This window comes from Lepidochelys kempii, chromosome 2 (assembly GCF_965140265.1).
Source record: "Lepidochelys kempii isolate rLepKem1 chromosome 2, rLepKem1.hap2, whole genome shotgun sequence".
NCBI lineage: Eukaryota > Metazoa > Chordata > Testudines > Cheloniidae > Lepidochelys > Lepidochelys kempii.
The window spans coordinates 208,933,821-208,952,987 of record NC_133257.1 but is presented as its reverse complement, the minus strand read 5'-3'; the positions used below and the strand labels follow the sequence as shown (position 1 = coordinate 208,952,987).

At 44.7% G+C, this 19,167-nt stretch overlaps 1 protein-coding gene across 3 annotated transcripts in view; it reads right to left on the bottom strand.

Annotated features, from left to right (window-relative positions):
- Positions 1–5,420: 5,420 nt before the first annotated feature.
- Positions 5,421–19,167, bottom strand: part of GSDME (gasdermin E) — a 31,431-nt gene continuing 17,684 nt past the window's right edge. For 2 of the 3 annotated variants that reach the window (XM_073329534.1, XM_073329536.1), the window contains exons 4-10: positions 18,283–18,454; positions 16,930–17,050; positions 12,766–12,954; positions 10,749–10,876; positions 10,364–10,556; positions 7,753–7,826; positions 5,421–6,272 (exon numbers count right to left, since the gene is read on the bottom strand). In XM_073329534.1, the coding sequence (XP_073185635.1) occupies positions 6,042–6,272; positions 7,753–7,826; positions 10,364–10,556; positions 10,749–10,876; positions 12,766–12,954; positions 16,930–17,050; positions 18,283–18,454 (1,108 nt within the window). In that variant the 3' untranslated portion in view covers positions 5,421–6,041. Of the gene's footprint in view, positions 6,377–7,752; positions 7,827–10,363; positions 10,557–10,748; positions 10,877–12,765; positions 12,955–16,929; positions 17,051–18,282; positions 18,455–19,167 lie in introns of all 3 variants that reach the window. The other variant, XM_073329535.1, reaches the window with a different exon arrangement.

Below are 19,167 nucleotides of genomic sequence, written 5' to 3'. Positions count from 1 at the left end.
CACAGCAGTATTTCCAACCTTAGGGGAGGGGGGGGGGGATTAGATCTCTCCCTCTGAAGCATTATGAAATTAGCCTCAAAATCTTTTTTTTTTTTTTTAAAGATGCTAGACCGAAACACACTATCCTCTTGAGCTCCTAGTGCCCATCCCCAGTGTGGGTGGGACAATTACAGTGCTACTACATCTCTCAAATTCACAGTGAAAAATGTGTTTTGCCCCCAGTGCAGGAGCTCTTAGGGCGGGGTGGGCAAACTATGGCCCAGGGGGCACATCCTGCCCTTCAGATGTTTTAAACCAGCCCTTGAGCTCCTGCTTGGGAGTGCGGTCGGGGGCTTGCTCTGTGCAGCTCCCAGAAGCAGTGGCACATCCTCCCTCTAGCTCCTACATGTAGGGGCTGCTAAGGGGCTCCATATGCTGCCCCTGCCTGCGGATGGGGCAGCACACAGAGCCACCTGGCCGCGCTTCTGCGTAAGAGCTGGAGGGGGGACATGCTGCTACTTCCCGGAGATGCTTGAGGTAAGTGCCACCCAAAGCCTGCACTCTCTGACCCCCTCCTATGCCCCAACTCCTTGCCCCAGCCCTGATCCCCCTCCCACCCTTCTTAACCCCAGAGCCCACACCCCTGCTGGAGCCTTTGTCCCCCCAACCCCTTGCCCCAGCCCTGATCCTCCTCCTGCACCCTGAATTCATTCCTGGCCCTACCCCAGAGCCCACAACCCTAGCTGGAGCCCTCACCCCCTCCCATACCCCAACCCCCAATTTCATGAGCATTCATGGCCAACCATACAATTTGCATATCCAGATGTGGCCCTTGGGCCAAAAGGTTTGCCTACCCCTGTCTTACGGGAAGACCCAGCTGAGGTCAAATGACACAAATTTGTAGATGGTGTCCCCAAAATTCCCATGAAGGCCATGGGCCCCCTCCCCCACTGCCACCGCATCTGCCTATTTCCTTGCCTAGCAATTAATTACAAAGCCCCATGTAAATCTGTGCCCCTCATGAATGGTGTTCAAGCCCTTACATGTGCCCCAGTCTTCAGCCCATCAACTTTGCCTCCTCATGACTGCACCAGTTCTAACCACCACACCACACCCCGCCCACACTCTCAAATAACCCATGTGTGCCCCCAGCAGCCCCACCTCTACTCATCCTGCACTTGTGGAGCCTCTTCACACAAATCTTCCCAGCTGGAGCCCTCACCCCACCCCCCCCCTCGCATCCCAACCCCCTACTCCAGTCTTGAGTCAGGGTGGGGGAGAGTGAGTGATGGGGAGGGGGGGCTTCAGGGAAGTGGCAGTGGTGCGGCAAGGGCTTCTGACTGTGACCAGTGTTTCACCCATGTCCATCTTTGAGATTCAGGGGGCTGCTGGCTTGGGGACCTGTGCAGGAAAATAGGCCTGGCAGTGGCAACACTGTGGGCACCACCATCCCCGAACCGGCACCCTCAGAGCCAGCTCCTTGGCATTTCCCCCCTCACCCATGGCACTGCCCACCCAGCACCTCCCTGCCCCATGGCACACACCCCCCACTCAAAGCCAGCACCTCCTGCCTCCATGGCATCGCCCACCAAGAGCCAGCACCTCCCACCCACACACTCAGAGCCAATGCCCCCCCCCCCCCGAGCACCTCCCTCTCCCACACACCAACATCCCTCCCAGTGCCATAGGGGATGGTGGTGCCTGGGCAGTGTTGCCACTGCCAGGCCTTCTTTCCTGCACAGCCCCCCACATCAATCCCCCACCCTGAGCCAGCAGAGCACGCCCTGCCCCCCCCAGCACCTCTCCCCCCATGGCACCCTTCAACTGAGCCAGCACTGCCTTCCCCCCCCCCCCATGGCACCACCTAGGAGGCAAGGCTACTATTGTTCCTTCTGCCAGAGGAAACCTGGCACCATCCTTCCAGCTCAAGCTGGGCCTGTGGAAATCTCACACCCCAGCAGCAGGGCCCCTGGGTGGGAGCCTCAACATGCATGTGTAGCAAGCTGGCCTACTACTGGGACGCCTGCATCTAGGCAGCAGGGTGTCTAGCGCCATCTTGTTATAGGGGAGATGGTATCGTAGTTTGGGAAGGTGGGCCATTGGCCCTCCTGGGTGGTGTCCTGAAGAACAAGCAGGGGAAGGACATTGGCCATGTCAAGTTTGCCGGGGGGGGGGGGGGGGGTGTTCCCAGCCCTAGGGGAGAGGAGCAGGACCCATGGAAGGAGGAAGGTACACATGAGGGTTGGGTGGCACAGGGGCAGGATGGTGGCTCGGGGGGGGGGGAGAGCAGAGCAGGGTGGGGGAAGAGGTGGTGCATGGGGTAGTTGGCAGGTGTCACACACAGCTGGAGAGAGGTGCCCCCCTCCCCCAACTCACTCAGTAAAAGTTGATCCCCCAGCTGCTCGTGCTGCTGCCACCTCAGAGGCTGTACGGCGCCTAGCTGGTGGGGCTCCTCCTAGACCCCATAGCACATGACAGAGGAGCTTGGGCAGCTGCTGGCTGGCAGGGGTGGGGCTGCCCACATGCTGCTTGTTAGGGCAGGAGGTGCCCATGGGCGGCATGTATCGTAGGCTGGAAGAGGCTGTGCCTTCCCAAACAGCCCAGTGTGACCCTGCCCATGCTCTGCCCGGAAGCCGCCCTTCCCCCTTGGCCCCAGCCCAGGCAGGCTGGTTGCTTGTCTTCATGGAAGCGTGATGGGGCTGGGACTAGGGTGGCTGCCAGTGCTGAGGCTGCCCACCCTATGCTTGGGGGGAAGGGGGCCAGGGCTGACAGCCCTAGGGCTGTGTGTGGCTCTGGACTCCGGCAGGGGAAGGAGGGGCAGGGCTGGACCAGGGCTAGCCTCCCTGAGCCAGCAGCTCACCTGCCACCCATGGATGTGCTGGGTAGCTGCCTCGGTGGGCGGGGGGGGCAATGGAGGAGGGGGTGCTGGCTGTGGGTGGAGAGGACAGGTGCTGCATCTGGGGAGGGTGCCATGGGGCAAGGAGGAGCTGTCACTGTGGGGGAGGGACACTGCTGAGGAGCTGGTGCCCTGGGAATAGTGTTTTCTCTGCCAGGCTTTTTCCCTGTGCAGGCCCCACCCAGGAGCCCAAACTGCACCACTCTCTCCCAGTAGTGCCCAAGGCAGAGTAAAGCCAGGATGGCTTGATCCCAAGCATTGAGCCATAGCAAAGGGCCCAGTCCAGCCTGCTAGTGAGGAGGGAGCAAGGTGGTGCACAGAAGCAGGTCATGGTTTTGTTGCAGGATCACAACTTGTAAGGCCTCCCACACCCAGACTCCAGCCCACCACTTGATTTGTCACAACATCCTAGGTTATAGAGGCCCTAGCTCATGGAGCTGATCCAACTGTTCCAGGAGCAAGGAACTGCATGGTGTGGCCTTCACCCCTGCTTGAGGCCTCAAGTGGCACTACTGGTAGTTGAGGGGTAAATAGGGGGAAACATCAAAAGACCACTGCTGGGGGGTTTGGGAGGAGGGAGTCAAAGCAGTGCAGAGGGGCTGTTGGAAGGGAGGGCAATTGGAGGTAGGTAGGGTTGCAGGCATCTGGTTTTTGTCCAGAAAGGGACCCTGCGGGGTCTGGACAGCACAGCTGACTGGGCCATTAAAAGTCTGGTCAGCAGCCCACTGCGGCTAAGGGAGGCTCCCTGCCTGCCCTTGCTTTGTGCAGCTCCCAGAAGCAGCTGTCCAAAGTCCTGAGATGAATGTGGGCATGCCTGCCTCCAGCCCTTTGGGAATTTGTGCTTGGTCCTGTCGGAAGATGTCACCCGCTACCCTAGCTATATTGACTTGAGCTTTAGTTATGGGCTGTGTGGGAGGAGCCTCACACAAGTTCATTCAACTGTGCTGTTGTCCCGTTTCATCTTTCTTTGAAGAGTCTTCCTAAAGAAGGCACATGACGGCAGTGGCAGGTAATCAGTACCATACAGGACCCTTAAAACAGAAATAGTCCTTGCTCCAAGGTAAAAGCCATTTCCTACTCTCCTTTCTGTTCCATTAGCCCAGCAATTCTGAGTTTGTGTACTAGTATGGTGGCTCCTGACACATCCATGGAAGAATTCTGGGTAGAAAGTTTATGCAAGTCTCTAGCCATATTTCCCTCTATTCACCAACAGACAGGGGTAGAAACCTCCTTCCGCTCTGGAGCAGATCTGTGGCCATTCTACTCTGGGTATGCCTACACAGCATTTTGGACCCAGCCGGGTCAATAAGCCTTGCACTAAAAGTAGCTGTGTCGACAGGGCATTGAATCCACTGCTCAGAGTGCAGCTCAGCCTCTGAAGCCTAGGGAAGGGGGAATTCAGCCCTCATAAAAATCCATTAGTCTAACCCTGTCACTGAAGTCCTTGAGCAAAATACTGTATGCAGGCTTATCCCAAAATTATTTCAGTCAAATGTGCCAGGGACTCTAATTGCTCATGTGTGGGGTGATGTATTATGCCCAAGAGACTGACTATGTCCATAATGTATAAACACAACGGAACAAAATGAGAAGTAAGTTATGGTTCTGTTTTCAGATCAAATGTTAAATTCAAACAGTTGATAATTTACACTGTTACAATGAAAATGCTTTCAAAGAGTTAGTGGTTGGCAGTTAAACAGCAAAGTAGGTTAATTATTATTAGACAAAGGGACTCCACTTTCCCCACTTACAAATTAACACATGACTACAGTAAACGATAGACAGTGTCAGGTTTCAGAGTAGCAGCTGTGTTAGTCTGTATTTGGAAAAAGAAAAGGAGTACTTGGGGCACCTTAGAGACTAACAAATTTGAGCATAAGCTTAAGTGAGCTGACTTCATCGGACAGACAGTGTGTGTCTAGTAAAGGAATTATGTGGCCTTTGCCACCATAGAAGTTGAGCACCTCACAATCTTTATGTATGTATCCTCCCTGCATCCTGTGAGGTAAGGCAGTGCTATTATCTCCTGTTTTACAGATGGGGAATGGAGGCTTAGAGCCCGGGGACCAGATTTTAAAGGTATTTAGGTGCCCAAAGATGCAGATAGGCACCTAATGGGATTTCCAAAAGCTCCAAAGCAGTTTAGGCACCTTAACGGCCATTGCAATCTTAGCTTGTAAATCCCTTGGTGTCAATCTGTACTTTTAGTCACCTAAATATCTTTGATAATCTGGCCCTAAATGACATGTTTAAAATCACAGAGGAAGGGAGCAGGGAATTGAACCCCAATCTCCTTAATCCCAGGTTAGCACCCTAGATACTGAACCATTCTTCCCGCCTAGGCACACTTCCACAATGCTGCCTTTGTTCACTTTACGATCCACTACACGCAGTATAAGAACATGACCCTCAGTCTTTTAACTGAAATCTTCCCAAACCAACATTTACAATTATTTGCACTGTATTTTTAGAGCAGTGATATTTTTATTTTTAGAGCAGTGATATTTTATCACCATTCACACGAGGAGGAAAACACCCCAATTAGGATTAAAGAGGACAGATAGCAAAGTAATGCACTGAGAACAAATACTTTACTTTTATTAAAAAAATCACCACACTGAAGAGGTCAGAAGGGTAGAACAAGTGTTTGTCTGGACTGAACCAGAGTGAAGTACATACATACACCTCAAAAGGAATCATTACATTTTTAAGCGAGAGTTTAGGGTGTAACAAACATCGCATGCTGCTGAAACTTGCACAAAAAAGTGATCGGTAAAGATGCTGTAGTGAGGTCTAATCACTAATTCGATTAGTTTTAGGAAAGTAAATGAGAGACATGGAGTATTTGCTATACTGTGGAGTATTGCCATAAATCAATCTAAACTACTACTGACAAAATAAATGCCTGATTTTGCAAGGTGCCGAGTTGAGTAGCACTTGAGGGCACTCTGCAGGCCCAGGCCCTAAATGAACAATGACCATGCTGGGATGCAGTGCCCTTGTATTTTTCATGTTCATTTACTCACCCACTTGGTTACAAAATTCAGTGATTTGCAGTTGTCTCCCAGGCACATGAGTGCAAAATTTGCAGGGTTCTATAGCACGGCAGATCTGGCATTTATTAGTGCAGTATGTTCAGCTATTATTCTAGGTTTTTCTTTTTTCCTCAGATGGTCCCACCTAAGGCATAAAATCCATACAAGGCAATATAAAGAATGAATGGGAAAAAGCTAGGTTCTTTCATGGTTACAGCTTTCATTGAAGACTCCATCATTTCAAGGTTGATGTTTGACAGGGCAAACAGCCTTTGCACTATGTGAAATCTTCCTGTGTCAGTCAGGGGGGCCAGGGCAGGATCTCTCAGTGTCAAAGTGCCATCAGCTGAAGCGACATTAGGCTGTGTTTATATAGACAGAAAGAGGTTAAAGCTATTTTCATAGAGTACAGTTTCTGACATCATAGATCTTTGCTCTCTGCAGTAAAACTCAGGGGACTCAGGTTCTGGAAAAACGAGAAAATATATTGTCTTGCTGCCAAAAGATACATTTAGGTAGAGTAAAGATTAACAAGTGTGATTCCATTCAGACTGAATCAAGACTTAAGCTCACACAGACATTCTCAAAAGCGTCCACTAATTTTAGATGCCTCCGTTTTTGGTGTCCAATTTGAGACAACATGAGCCTGGCTTTCAAAGGAGCTGACACCCTGCTGCTCCTGGTGACTTCCTTGGGAGTTTGGGGTGCTTGGCAAATCTAAAAAAATCAGGCCCAAGATATCTCAGACTGGCACCGACAATGGAGGCGCTCGTTTTGCCCCAACACTCACTTAAAGTAGGGGCTTGGTGTCAAAGGAAAGTGATGCTTTAACTGCAAACCTTTTCCTCAAAGCAGCTGAGTGAAGCCTCTTGCTCAGGTCCTCACTGTGGGGGCTACTATTTCCATATGTAATCCTTAGCCCCCAGTGCCCTATAGAGACTGCCATTGCTCCGATAGATAGAAAGGATGAGACCCACATCTTTTCTGGCCACTATCAACGTAAGCCCCTGGACCAGCAATCGAGGGGGCGTTGTGACAGTTTCAGCTGGCCAGAGGACTTCCAAAGAAGTTCAAAGCTCAGGGTTCCTACATGCATGGTTGTGTAGTGGGACAGAGTGGTCCATGGCCAAGAGCACTCCAGCCTATCCTACAACCTCAGCTACCTATCCTTCCTCTGCAGGCCTCTGATCCCTCCCCGACACCAGTCATTCTGCTTCCAGATGGCAAGTTCAGCTCCTCTTCCCCTAGCTGACTTTCCACTCTGATCCTTGTTCTTCACAAGCCTGCCTATAGCTCCCTACCAAAGTTTGGTCACTGAACCCAACAGAACCTAGAGCAACTGAGAACTCCCACCCCTCTCCTCACAACCTCTAACAAAGTATTGTAACAGGCAGGCTCAGAGCTTCTGCACTTCAAACCTATCACTGCCTACATATTACTGTTTTCACAATGCAATTCCTACCTCTGATGCCCACTGCAGGTTTTTGGTTTATGAAGTGGTCTAATTAGATGTTTAGTAAAATAAAATTGTGACCTTTGACACTTGAACCAAAGTTCCTATTTTCTCTTGCTTCACATTTCATTTAGTTTTCTACATGCCACAACGTGTCAGAAGGAAGAAATCCAGTTTTGGTTTAAACTAGCTGCACTGTTTGTCATTTTAAAACACTGGACCAGATGGTGACTAGGCTTAATCAATGCCTACTGATGTAATTTGTAGCATATTCTGACCTCTCCTTTATTTAATGACAGATACAATCAGCCAGAGCCTACAGACTCCTTACAGTCACTAGGACTGACCTCTGAACACTAAGGCAGTCCACTCCCTTTTGGATTACTTACCAAACAACACAGGATAGGGACTATTTGTATATCACAGCAAGCACGCAGCAGAGCCAGCGTGTAGTCGGACAATTCTGTGGAAGGAGATATAAGAAGAAGAGTTAAGTTTCCATGATCTCTAAAGCAGGCTGGTTGCTAAAAAGTAGCCTGTAGGGATGTATATGAACAAGCTAAGCCTACACACACACAGTTATGAAATTCCATTGCTGGGCAGTGACAGCCCCACTGCTTCTCTTCAGTGCTGTCCTGATTAGTATAAAGTGCTCTGGAGACCAACACAAACCCACCACTGAAGACTATTGTGTGTTTTATTGAGCACTGTCAGTGTGCTTTGTGCTGTACATCCATAAGAGCCAAATCTAGCCCCTTCCTTGTGTGTGTACAAGCTCTCCAGGCAGCAGAAGCCGCCTTCCAAGCGGCGCAATGGGGGCAAAAAACCTAACTGGCTTCAAGACTGAGCTTGATAAGTTTACGAAGGGGTTGTTATGATGGGACTGCCTACAATGGCATGTAGCTGATCTGCGACTGCTAGCAGCAAATATCTCCAATGGCCAGTGATGGGACACTAGATGGGGAGGGCTTGGAGTTACTACATAAAATTCTTGCTAACATACGCAGGGTCTAACTGATTGCCATATTTGGGGTCAGGAAGGAATTTTTCCCCAGGTCCAATTGGCAGAGACCCTGGGTTTTTTGCCCCCCCCCCCCCCACCACCTTCCTCTGCAGCATGGGTCACAGGTCACTTGCAGGTCTCAACTAGTGCAAATGGTGGATTCTCTGTAACTTGAAGTCTTGAAATCATAATTTGAGGATTTCAGTAACTCAGAGGTTATGATTCTATTATAGGAGCGAGTGGGCAGGCGAGGTTCTAGTCTGACCCCCTGCACATTCCAGGCCATAGATCAGGAGGTGGGCAAACTATGGCCTGCAGGATCCTCCAGCCCAGCCCCTGAGCTCCTGGCCTGGGAGGCTAGCCCCCGGCCCCTCCCCCACTGTTCCCCCTCCCCTGTAGCCCCAGCTCACTGCACCGCCGGCACAGTGCTCTGGGCAGTGGGGGGGGCTATGAGCTCCTGGGGCAGTGCAGCTGCAGAGCCCGGCCTGACCCGGTGCTCTGTGGTGCATGGGAGTGCAGCTGTAGCATTCCCAGCCACCAGTGCTCCAGGCAGCATGGTTCGGGGGGGGAAGGGTTTGGATAAGGGTTTGGTCAGGGGAGTTGTGGGGGGGGCAGGGCGTGTGCTGTTTGGGGGCACGCCGCCTCCCCTAAACAGCCCTCCGTACAATTTTGGAAACCCGATGCGGCCCTCAGGCCAAAAAGTTTGCCAGCCCCTGGACTAGATGATCGTGATGGCCCCTTCTGGCCTTACAGCCTTTAAGTCTACGTGGGGGAGGAAACGGATGCTAGGAGCTGCACTAAGTGTGTACACTCTCCGTGTGAACCTAGCGGCAGCATATCGGGCGGTGCAAGTAGGTTGGCAGGGGGTGGAGCTAGGAGGGCCATGTAAGCCTTTGGGTGGTAAAGGCAGCTTTCCAGCATGGGTGGGAGAATTTCTCTCTCCTTGTCTCCTGCCTATCCTAGTGCCAGGCATGGTATTAGGTCTGGGTGCTGGACAGAGGATTTGGGCTTAAAGGAAGACAGGGTCTTTGCCCCAACATTAATATGAGAGACATGCTGTATAATCCATATCGTTATAATTCCCAGTGGAAAACAGCTACAAAGCAGCTTTCTGGTTACGGATACTGCTTCAGGTATACATGAATGTCAGATCTAGATATTATGTCCAGAGCCAGGTTACATCTGATGAACTGTACATTACTTGTCAGACTATAAAAAGTATCAGTACATCAACAGGTCTGTTTTGTTTCAATTGCTTTTGAATCTCTGCACTGGGTCATGCTTTCAAAAGGTCTCTTATCTTTCATAAACTGGTGCTATGTAGTTGCATAGAAACTGACCTTCCACTGTACAGTGCTACATGGTTACCCAATATAACACTTCACTTCCTCTCAACACCTGACTTAATGGAACGAAGATTTTTATGAGAAAGAAAGTTGGATTTGCAGGTGGCTTTTAATTAACACTGTAGTGCCAATTTCATTGTGAGGGTGGCATTCATTTACATTTATGTTTAATTTCCTTTTTCTGTGGCAGCATAAAAACCCTCTAATTACAGATCTACATATTAAAGTATTTTTGCTAAATATGGTTTGTACTTCAACATAAGCCACGTATTCAGCAAATACAAGGAAGCCAGCACCTACAGTGCAACCCTGAGACACTAGATATGAAGGATTCGGATGCACAAGAACAGTAAATCATTTACAAAACTGAGTGAAAAGGTCTGGCTTCAATGGAAGCTCAAATCAAAGGATTTCCAGGGAACGTTAAATTTTACTTGTAAAATATGTAGTGAAAGGGGTTTGAATTTAATTCTTAGCCTGAACCACAAAGTGCTTTCTTCTCTATCCACCCTAGCCCCATAAAACTGAAACAGAAATCACTATAGGTACTGAAGCTACCCAGCTGTTGCAATTTACCTACAAAATAAAAATTCATGCTGTACACAAAAGAGGAGTTTCTAAGTGGGAAAGCTGCAATTATCTCCATTGTACCTGCCACTGCACTGATCAGGATGTGAGCAGCTGAGAAGAGGCCCTTATAATGAAGCTGGTCTTTCTGCAACAGCTCATTCTGTAAACTGTACCCAACCAGCTGCAAGAAGTCGGTTATGTTTTGCTGCTGTGGAGGTTTCAACTCCTTCAGGTCTGTAAAATCCGGCTCTTCTCCTGTGAAAATACTATCTAACTGGAAAGAGGAAAAAAAAAAAAGATACGTTATTAGGTTCTCACATTTTAAACTAGACAGAGAAACAAACCCTGATCTTCCTCCCACTGAAGTCAACAAAACTTGTTAAAGAATACTTATAAAAGTCGTGTTTGAATAGAGGGACGTGTTAGCTCTATTATTTTTAGAAAAAAAAAAGTTCCATCATCTTACCACCTCCTCCAGTGCAATCACAATTTCTTCATGATGCAAGAGCTCATAAAATATTTTATTTAAAGCTCCTTGCTTGTCTTCTGGAAGCTTCACAAAGGGTTGGAACTGCATCTTTAATAGCAACAGATCTTTTCAAGAAAGAAACACAATGTTAAACTCATGACTCTTACAAATGCCAGTATATGCAACTAAAATTCTGTAATCACTAATCTCTAGAATTCACAATGAAATGTAGGACACATTTGGTTACAGGTGTGTTTTACTAGTGACCCTTGCAAATTAATGAAGTGTCAGTGCAAACTGAGAGAAAATAAATACTGTTATTAGGCATCAATATTCAGTTTTAAGATTTCAATATTTTAATACTGTTTTTCACATGAAAGCTGTTCATGATTCCCAGTAGGATGTTCATTTTTAGAACCAGGTAGTCTTACTTCTCAACCAGAATATTTTATTCCTGAACTGCTTCATATTATGGTAAAACATCATGAATAACTAAGGCTGATGATATTGTTCATACTTCAAATTAAAAACTCAGATAGTAACACTATTTTACTGTCCTCATATATTTCATCATCACCAGCTTTACACCTCTCTCCTTTGACCAAAAAACATACGTTTTATGTTTTACATAATATTTAACCTATTACAGTATGTAGTTTATAAACTCAACTACAGTTTATTAGATTCCTTTTCCTGCAGTGCAAACGTGGTATTAAGCCAAGATGTTTTATGAGTAGGAAATCAATATTCCAGCAGTGAGTTCCAGTCAACAGAAATATAGGGTTTGGGATTTTTTTTTATTTAATCCCTGAAGATGCCGGATGTTACTTTTAAAGCCTAATGTAACACTTGTCAAACAAACACATGATCTTTAAAGATGCCTGTTTCACATCAATAATTATAAGACATTGAAAAACAATAATTTTACTCTAGGTAGTGTCTCTCCATATGGGTCAACCAAATAATTATACAAATACTAGAACATCATGATGGGAGGAAAAGGGGGAAGGAGGTCAAACACCTTCCCCAAATTATTCCAATATAAAAGCATTTCAATAAATAGGGTAGGTTAATCAAAGAAACAGAATGACAATTCTTTAAGTAAGACAGGCACAGAGGGTATTAAGAAATAACAGTGCAACACAGAGTCCTTCCCACACAAAAAAACAAACCCATTATCCCTACAAAGAGAAGTTCTCTTAAGCAAGTCTACACTAGAGAAGAATAGGATTTATTCTAGTGCAATAAAATGGCTATTTTGGTCATAAATTATTGACTAAACTGAACTCAGGGCCAAATTCAGAGGTGACATAACTGGTAAATTACACCTTGGTATGGGGAAGTGGGTGTAAAGGCAGGACTACTGGAGGCAATATAAAAGAGGGATGGGGCCTCCTTTATTTTAGACCTTCTTACTCCTTCCTGTTTGTTGTTTTGGTACAACTGTACCTTTCCACTCCCTAGCCACTTAATTTACCAACATGTAATTTGCACTGCCATTTAGCTCACATCTGAGTTTAGTCCTAGTGTTCAACTCTGATTTTTTCAAGGTTTCTCATAACTCAGAGAGGTTCATAAAGAAAAAACTGCTTTGTATTTCTGGAGATGTCAAATAACCTTCCCTGAGAAGCTTTACTAAGAGAATGTTTTCACATCATGTGTCAAATATTCTCAATGAACATTTTTCAGTGCCAACATAAATTATTAATCTTGTGCAGTTTAGCAGGGATATAATAAAATGGATGTAAAACCAAAACTGTACAAGGTTATATTTATGACAAAGGGTAACAATATGTTCCTAGGAGAGAAACAACTTACTCCCATTCCCTTCATACATTCATTCCAGAAGTACAATATCTTCCAATTTTTTTCTAAGTGATCACCAAGGAGTTATTGCTAGAGGCTATTAAAACAGGACAGCATAATTTCTATGTACTATTCTGCAAGAATACCTCCTTCTGTTATCTTGCTTAAGACTCTGTAGTGTAATCAAATAAAGCGTTTCTGGTAATACCTTGTTTCAGTACACTTAAGGACGCATCGCTGGGAATGATGTTTCTGTCTCCAGAGTGCCTGTCACTATCCACAGCGTCTGGCTGATATAGAAAGGAAGAGTCTCTAAATGGTAAAGAATATGGATAAGATGAGCCTTCTGTGTTTTCTCTTTCAAAACCTCCTTCTTGCTCATTTAGCAGACAGAATTCTGTAATTAGAAACACAAGTGAATAAATAAATAAAACCACATGAGTGGACAGAAGCAAATATTAATGCTAGAACTTTCAATGTAGACATTAGAAACATGCACTCAGGAAGGCTATGTAACTGATTTCTTGTAGATGGAAAAAAATGGCTAACAGTCACTGTCTACATGAACTACGTACATTATATGTTGTTGCTTATTTAGAACAGTACTGTGCACAGATCTGCCTTGATGTAAATGGAAACAGGTACTAACTACAGAACGCGAGACAAGATTTTGTGGATGCATTTAATAATCCGTTCAGCAAATACCAAGAAAAGAAGCAATCTGCTAAATTAGAACAATGCTCCTCATGGACAATTAAAACCTGCATATTATATATGAGGGAAGAATCTATATATTTCTCACATTATCTATAAACTACTAGATGTTATATACAGTGGGCCAGATCACCCCTTCCTGCAGGAAACCCCTGTGAAAGAGCTACAAGTCAGAAAACTCCATGAGCATCCCTCAGAGCTTTGCCCTGGTTCTTCTATGGGGCTGCCTGGCTTTTGGAAGGCTGAAGGTCCATCCCTAAGCCCCATAGATCAGTGAGAGGCCAGGTCCATGCTAGCTCAGTAGCAGCCTGGCTCCCACAGAGTCGCATCACTAGGGTCTTCCTCTGGCCATGGATGCTTCCAGGACTACCCTTCAAGGGAGACACCCACTGTGGAGGAGACTCCATGGGAAAGGAAATACAGCTTCGAGCTGCATTACATTTCCAGTCTAGTCTCGGTCAGTTCACGATGGGCTGATGTACATCCTCTACCCCACCCAATGTGGGGCTGCCACTTCCTTGCCCCCAGCCAGATTTCTATGTGGGCTACTGGAAAGGAGGTGGGAGCAATGCCACAGAAGGCACTGATCCACCCTTCTGTGAAAGAGAGGGGACATTTGTGTGTGGAGGATCCCTTCTCTACTCAATTCAGAGGGCACAATCTGGCTCATCATATGGAAGACTATCGCTAGTAACAGAGTACTGTCTACCCAACAATGTCCAGCTTTACAGTTCTTCACAAACAGTAACTACCCTGAGAGTTAGGCAAGTTTCATTTTACAGATGGGGAAACCAAGGCAGAAATTAAGGACACAAAGGGAGCCACTGTCAGAGCCAGGATTAGAATGTACAAGTTTGTAACTTCCAGACCTATGCTCAGACCACTAGGCCATGCCCAAAAGAATAATATATGTGAAATAATCCAAGACCCTGTATGTTATTACAAAATTTAATGGCCCAAAAAGATATTGAACCATATACCATCCATGGCATTTTGTAGCAAAACAAATGGGTAGACTAAAAAAAGTAAGTCAGTCAGTTTTAAAGTAGTATGTGACAAAGAAGAAAGTCCAAAAGTAAACAGGTATTTCAAAGGGTGAGGGGGAAAAAAATCTCTGCTACAGAAGGAAGGGGAAAAAAAGCAATCTTTCAGAAAGCTGCTGTCACCTGTAAAACAACTTAAAGAGGAACAGAAAGAGATTAAAACAAATAAAAGCCTTTCCCAGCAAGGGCAGCAGCCAAGGCATTACTGACTAAGGAGTATAGTCTTGTCTCAGTATGCTTGTGTTACTCCCATTACTGTTAGAGTGATTTACATACGCACACCTGAAGGGAGAAGCTATCACTAAAAAAAAAAAAAGAAACACACAACAAAAAACCCAACTGCCCTTTATGGGAGAATGAGGCCAGTGACTGAAATACATACACAGCATCATGTGAAAATAAGTGAGGCAGTCACAACTGTCAAATCCCATAACAGATCTGGATTCAAAAGCAAACAAGTCTATGAAAGTTTGTATTGTTACTATCGTTCATTATTTTTATAGCACATTAAGTTTGCATGACTCTTTATAGAGGTGGGGGTGAGGGCAGAGAGGATTGGAAAGTCAAAATATCGTAATGCCACTATATAACATCATTGGTGCACCCTCTCCTAGAACACAGTCATCTGTTTCTGCCAGCATGTTTGAGATAAGGTGACAAGAACTGAAGAGATCCAGAGATGGGCAATGAAAATGATGAGACGCAGAGACACTAAGATTATTAAGGGGAGACATGTCAAAGGTATATAAAACAATGAATGGTACAAAGCAAAATCAGCCAGGTGCTACTATTTATCCGCTGTCGTAACACAAAACCAAGGGGACAAAATGAAATCAAAAGGGAAAAAAATTCAACCCTTTAAAAGGGAGTGTTTTTATATTCAGTGCATAATTAACCTGTAGAACACAGACACACAAAAATCACTGTGCTAAAGGGTTCAGCAGGATTCAAAAAAGGATTAGACATTTTTATAGCTAAGACCCTCCCTAGCCATGTTAGAGAGTGTATATACAGAGAGGAGGAGAGATAGAGAGAGACTAAACTCTCATGCCTTAGGGCATAAGCCAACCACTGACAGAAATGAGAACAAACAAGACTCATGTGAAGGTTATTCGATAATTATCCATTATGGAGATTCTTCCATCTTCCTCCGAAGCAGCTGGAGCTGGCCACTATCAGAGGCAGGACACTGGACTAGATGGACCTCTGATCTTATCCAGTATGGCAATTCTTATATTCTTAAGCAGATATTAATTCCACTCTTACTCTTGCTGAAGAGTACCTTACTCTGCAGTTAGTCCCACTGGTTTCCCTGCCCACTGAAAGGAAGGGAAGGGATGGATGATTATTGCAACAAACTAAAATTTAAAAAAAAAAAAAAAAGACACTAGACATATGTTGTTTATGAAGTCCAACAAATAAAGTCAACATGAGACATATGTTGTTTATGAAGAGAGAAAGACTAGATAATTAAAATGAAAATAGGGTCAGGCAGCAGTGAAGAAACACATGAGAATACGGATCAATGAATGCATGCACACACTAACTAGCTGACAGAACACAGGATATTCCCAGGGAGAGATTCCCAGCCACAAACTTTTACTAAATAATATTTCAATACACATCGTTGGCCTGATGTCTTATTAAGACCTGATTCAGCGTAGTGTAGTTAACTGGGAAATGCAGTTCAGTTCTGAAAAGCGACTATAAAATGCACGGCCTTATGGAATTTTCCTGTTCATCGTGTCTCGATGACTTTAGGTCAAATACATTTTGTTTACAATTTTTTTTTATTATTATTATTATTCCTGCCAGTCCTACAAACTCATCATCAGGAGATTAAAAAGTCAGTCCAGATTCCAGCTGGCCATCATCTCCTGTAACAGACCCAAATGAGATGCATTGTAGGTTTACATCTCAATTGCACGTTAAGGACATCGACAGTTCATCTCGGATGCGCTAACTTTTCTAACTGCCTGCACTGCACACTCACCCTGGGTTCTTTCCTTCTTGCACATTATCCTCTGTAACCTCACGTGGGTCTGGGATTTGTAGTTATGATACACAAGGAAGAGCCCAGATGGACTGTCCAGAGCAGGGAGTTACAAAACAAACCAAAAAACCCAGCAAAACAAACCAAAATCTCCAACCCCAATGTATTTTTACTTGTAATCTGAGTGAATCTGATCTGAAGTAACCAAGAGACAAAGACTGAACATGGCAAGGAAATTTTTACAGTCTTTTTCTGAGCTGATCTATATTCATTTGAATGTAAAATCAGTAAAGCTCATGAACTACAAGCGTCACACTTTATTTCTTCATTTTTTCTAATAAAATTTTGTACAGACAGGCAATACTGTGACTGTTGCCCTGCATCTTATGCAGTTATTTATACTAATGAAAAGTGAGTGTGAAGAGTGTATAAAATGCTACTAAATAAAAATGGTAGCAACATTTTATGCCCATTTTGCACTGGTGTAAACGACTATGCAAGATGCAGGGGCAATCAAGAACCAGGTGCTGTAAGCCTGCAGGTGAATGAAAGGCTTTACTTGAGGAGGTAGCTCTTTTCCATAGCAGAGCTACATGCAAAAGAAAACGGGCATTGTACTTACCGAACTGACCATCACGCTTTATATACAGTTCAGTTATGCCATAGGCAATAGTGGTGGGAGCAGGAATCTCTAAGACCACATTGGAATCCTTTCTCACATTCCCATTTTCGCTCACTGAAACCTGGGGGACAGATTCATCCACTGTTTATTTGATTCAACTACAGAGCAGCTTGCACACAAAATGAACTTCAGGGTAACAAAAATTAGATTAGGAAAAGCATTAGCTCAATTCTCCACTGTGCCCAAATCAAGATCACATGTGATATTAGAGGTCTGAACATTTATCTTAACAAAGCTCTCTGGGCCTGAGCTCAGCCCAGTGGTAAGAGACAAGAGCAGCACCTCAACCCTCAGCTTCCAGCCCCAGTGTGTGCAGGGGTTAGCTTTCACTTATGCTCCTGGTGTAAAGTCCCATGAAGTCAGGGGAAAAAACTGGTCCTTGCTTTGTCATACTGCTGCTCTGCCCTCCCATCCTGACACCCCTCCTGCTCATCCCCATCCTCTTTACAACCAGGTGCACAAGAACTGGTAAAGCAGGTACCTTTGCCAGCTTTAGGTCAGTGGAAGTGCCCCTACAGTGGGGATTTGTTGGTAGTTCTGATGATTTTGCCTCAGTTTGTTAGTTATTTCAGAAGCACATTGAACGCACCTGAAGAAAACGGTCAAACAATGAGGATCCTCATACTCTGTGGAGCTGGGTGACAGGGCAAAATCTGGTTTCTAAATAGTCACTTGAATTTTTACATGAATTGGCTTCAGCTGTGCTCTTGCCCCTTTAAAGTGCTGTTTCTTTAACATTTGTGTTATCATATGTCGTGGGCATGAATGTTCACAAAAACTGAATCACATGCCAAGAGTATTCATGGAAACCAGGTTCTAGATTCACCCCAAAAGAGCTTGCACGCTCATCCAACTAGGGAACTCTACCAATCAGTGACAACTAAACAATGTATCTAATACTTGTGGAGAACCATTTGCAATGGATACAGTTTAAAATAGACAAAAATTGCCAAATACTTAAAAATAATGAATACATATGAAGAAAGTGATCTGTTCTCAGAAAATTCATATGGAGGAGAAAGAGCTAAATTAATTAGATAACATGCTCATTGCCAGTTATGTGCTTAGCTCTAGCAGTAAGAAGAAACAGATCTATTCGATCAATTAATAAATCAAGGGCAGGATATGGTCAGTTATAATATGGTTTGTCCAAAATCAGGAGGAAAAAAAAGTGGAAATTTTCTCAGTTATTGTTTTTTTAATACCATAACTGAGGTTTTTAAGGCATCTAATGACGTTGAAGAAATATTTGTGTGCGCGCTGCATGGTTGGTGGGTTGTTTTGTTTTTTTACCTTTACAATTTTTGTACGGAGTCCCACCACGCCACCATATTTTTCTTCCGTCTGAATATGTTCAGACACCAAACACTTTTGAGTTGTTACGATCTTTTCTGTCAAGATACATAGTACCTCATGTTTTCTTCCTAGCACTTGTTGCAGTAAATTATTGTTTAGATTTATTGTTCTGAAATTTAAAAAAAAAGGATATTAATAGCATAAACACTGCAGCTGATAAAACATTCTTCTTAATTGTATGCCCAGCAATCTTTGTAAGAAGCTTTTATTGTAAAGTATAAATGGTTTCAGTATGAGTATCCTCCTCAAATTATTATGTTCTCTTTTGTTATCTGGTAGCAGCAAGACTCTAATGATCTGTTTGGAACAATTTAAATCCCACCATATTTAGTGAATTCTTGGTTCATTTCCAGCAAAAAGGCTATTTAGTTATTTTTATTTGTTTAAATAAAAGCCAAATAACTTCAGACAAATTTAAGACTCCTTTGTGATTTCAAAATAAATAAACCGATCTTGCAAACATAAGGGCATATCCTCAGCTGGTGGGTCAGTTGTCATGGACTTCAACAGAGCTATGACAATTTACACCAGATGAGACTCTGCCCCACTAGCTTCAATCTATTGCTGACTAACAAGCATAGCCCCATTGAAGTCACTGAGCCACATAATAGCCAATTCCCAAATAAGGACTGCAGTAAGTACCAAAATATATATATATATATTTGTGGTCCATCCAGTGGCATACCTAAGGATGCCTATCTCACACCCTTGTCTACTAGCCAATGTTTTTTGGGTGTAATTTGAAATTATTAGAAGAAAATTAAGGCTGCAAAGTCAAGCACTCAAACGCTAGAAAATACCAGAATTAATTTGCCTCCCAGT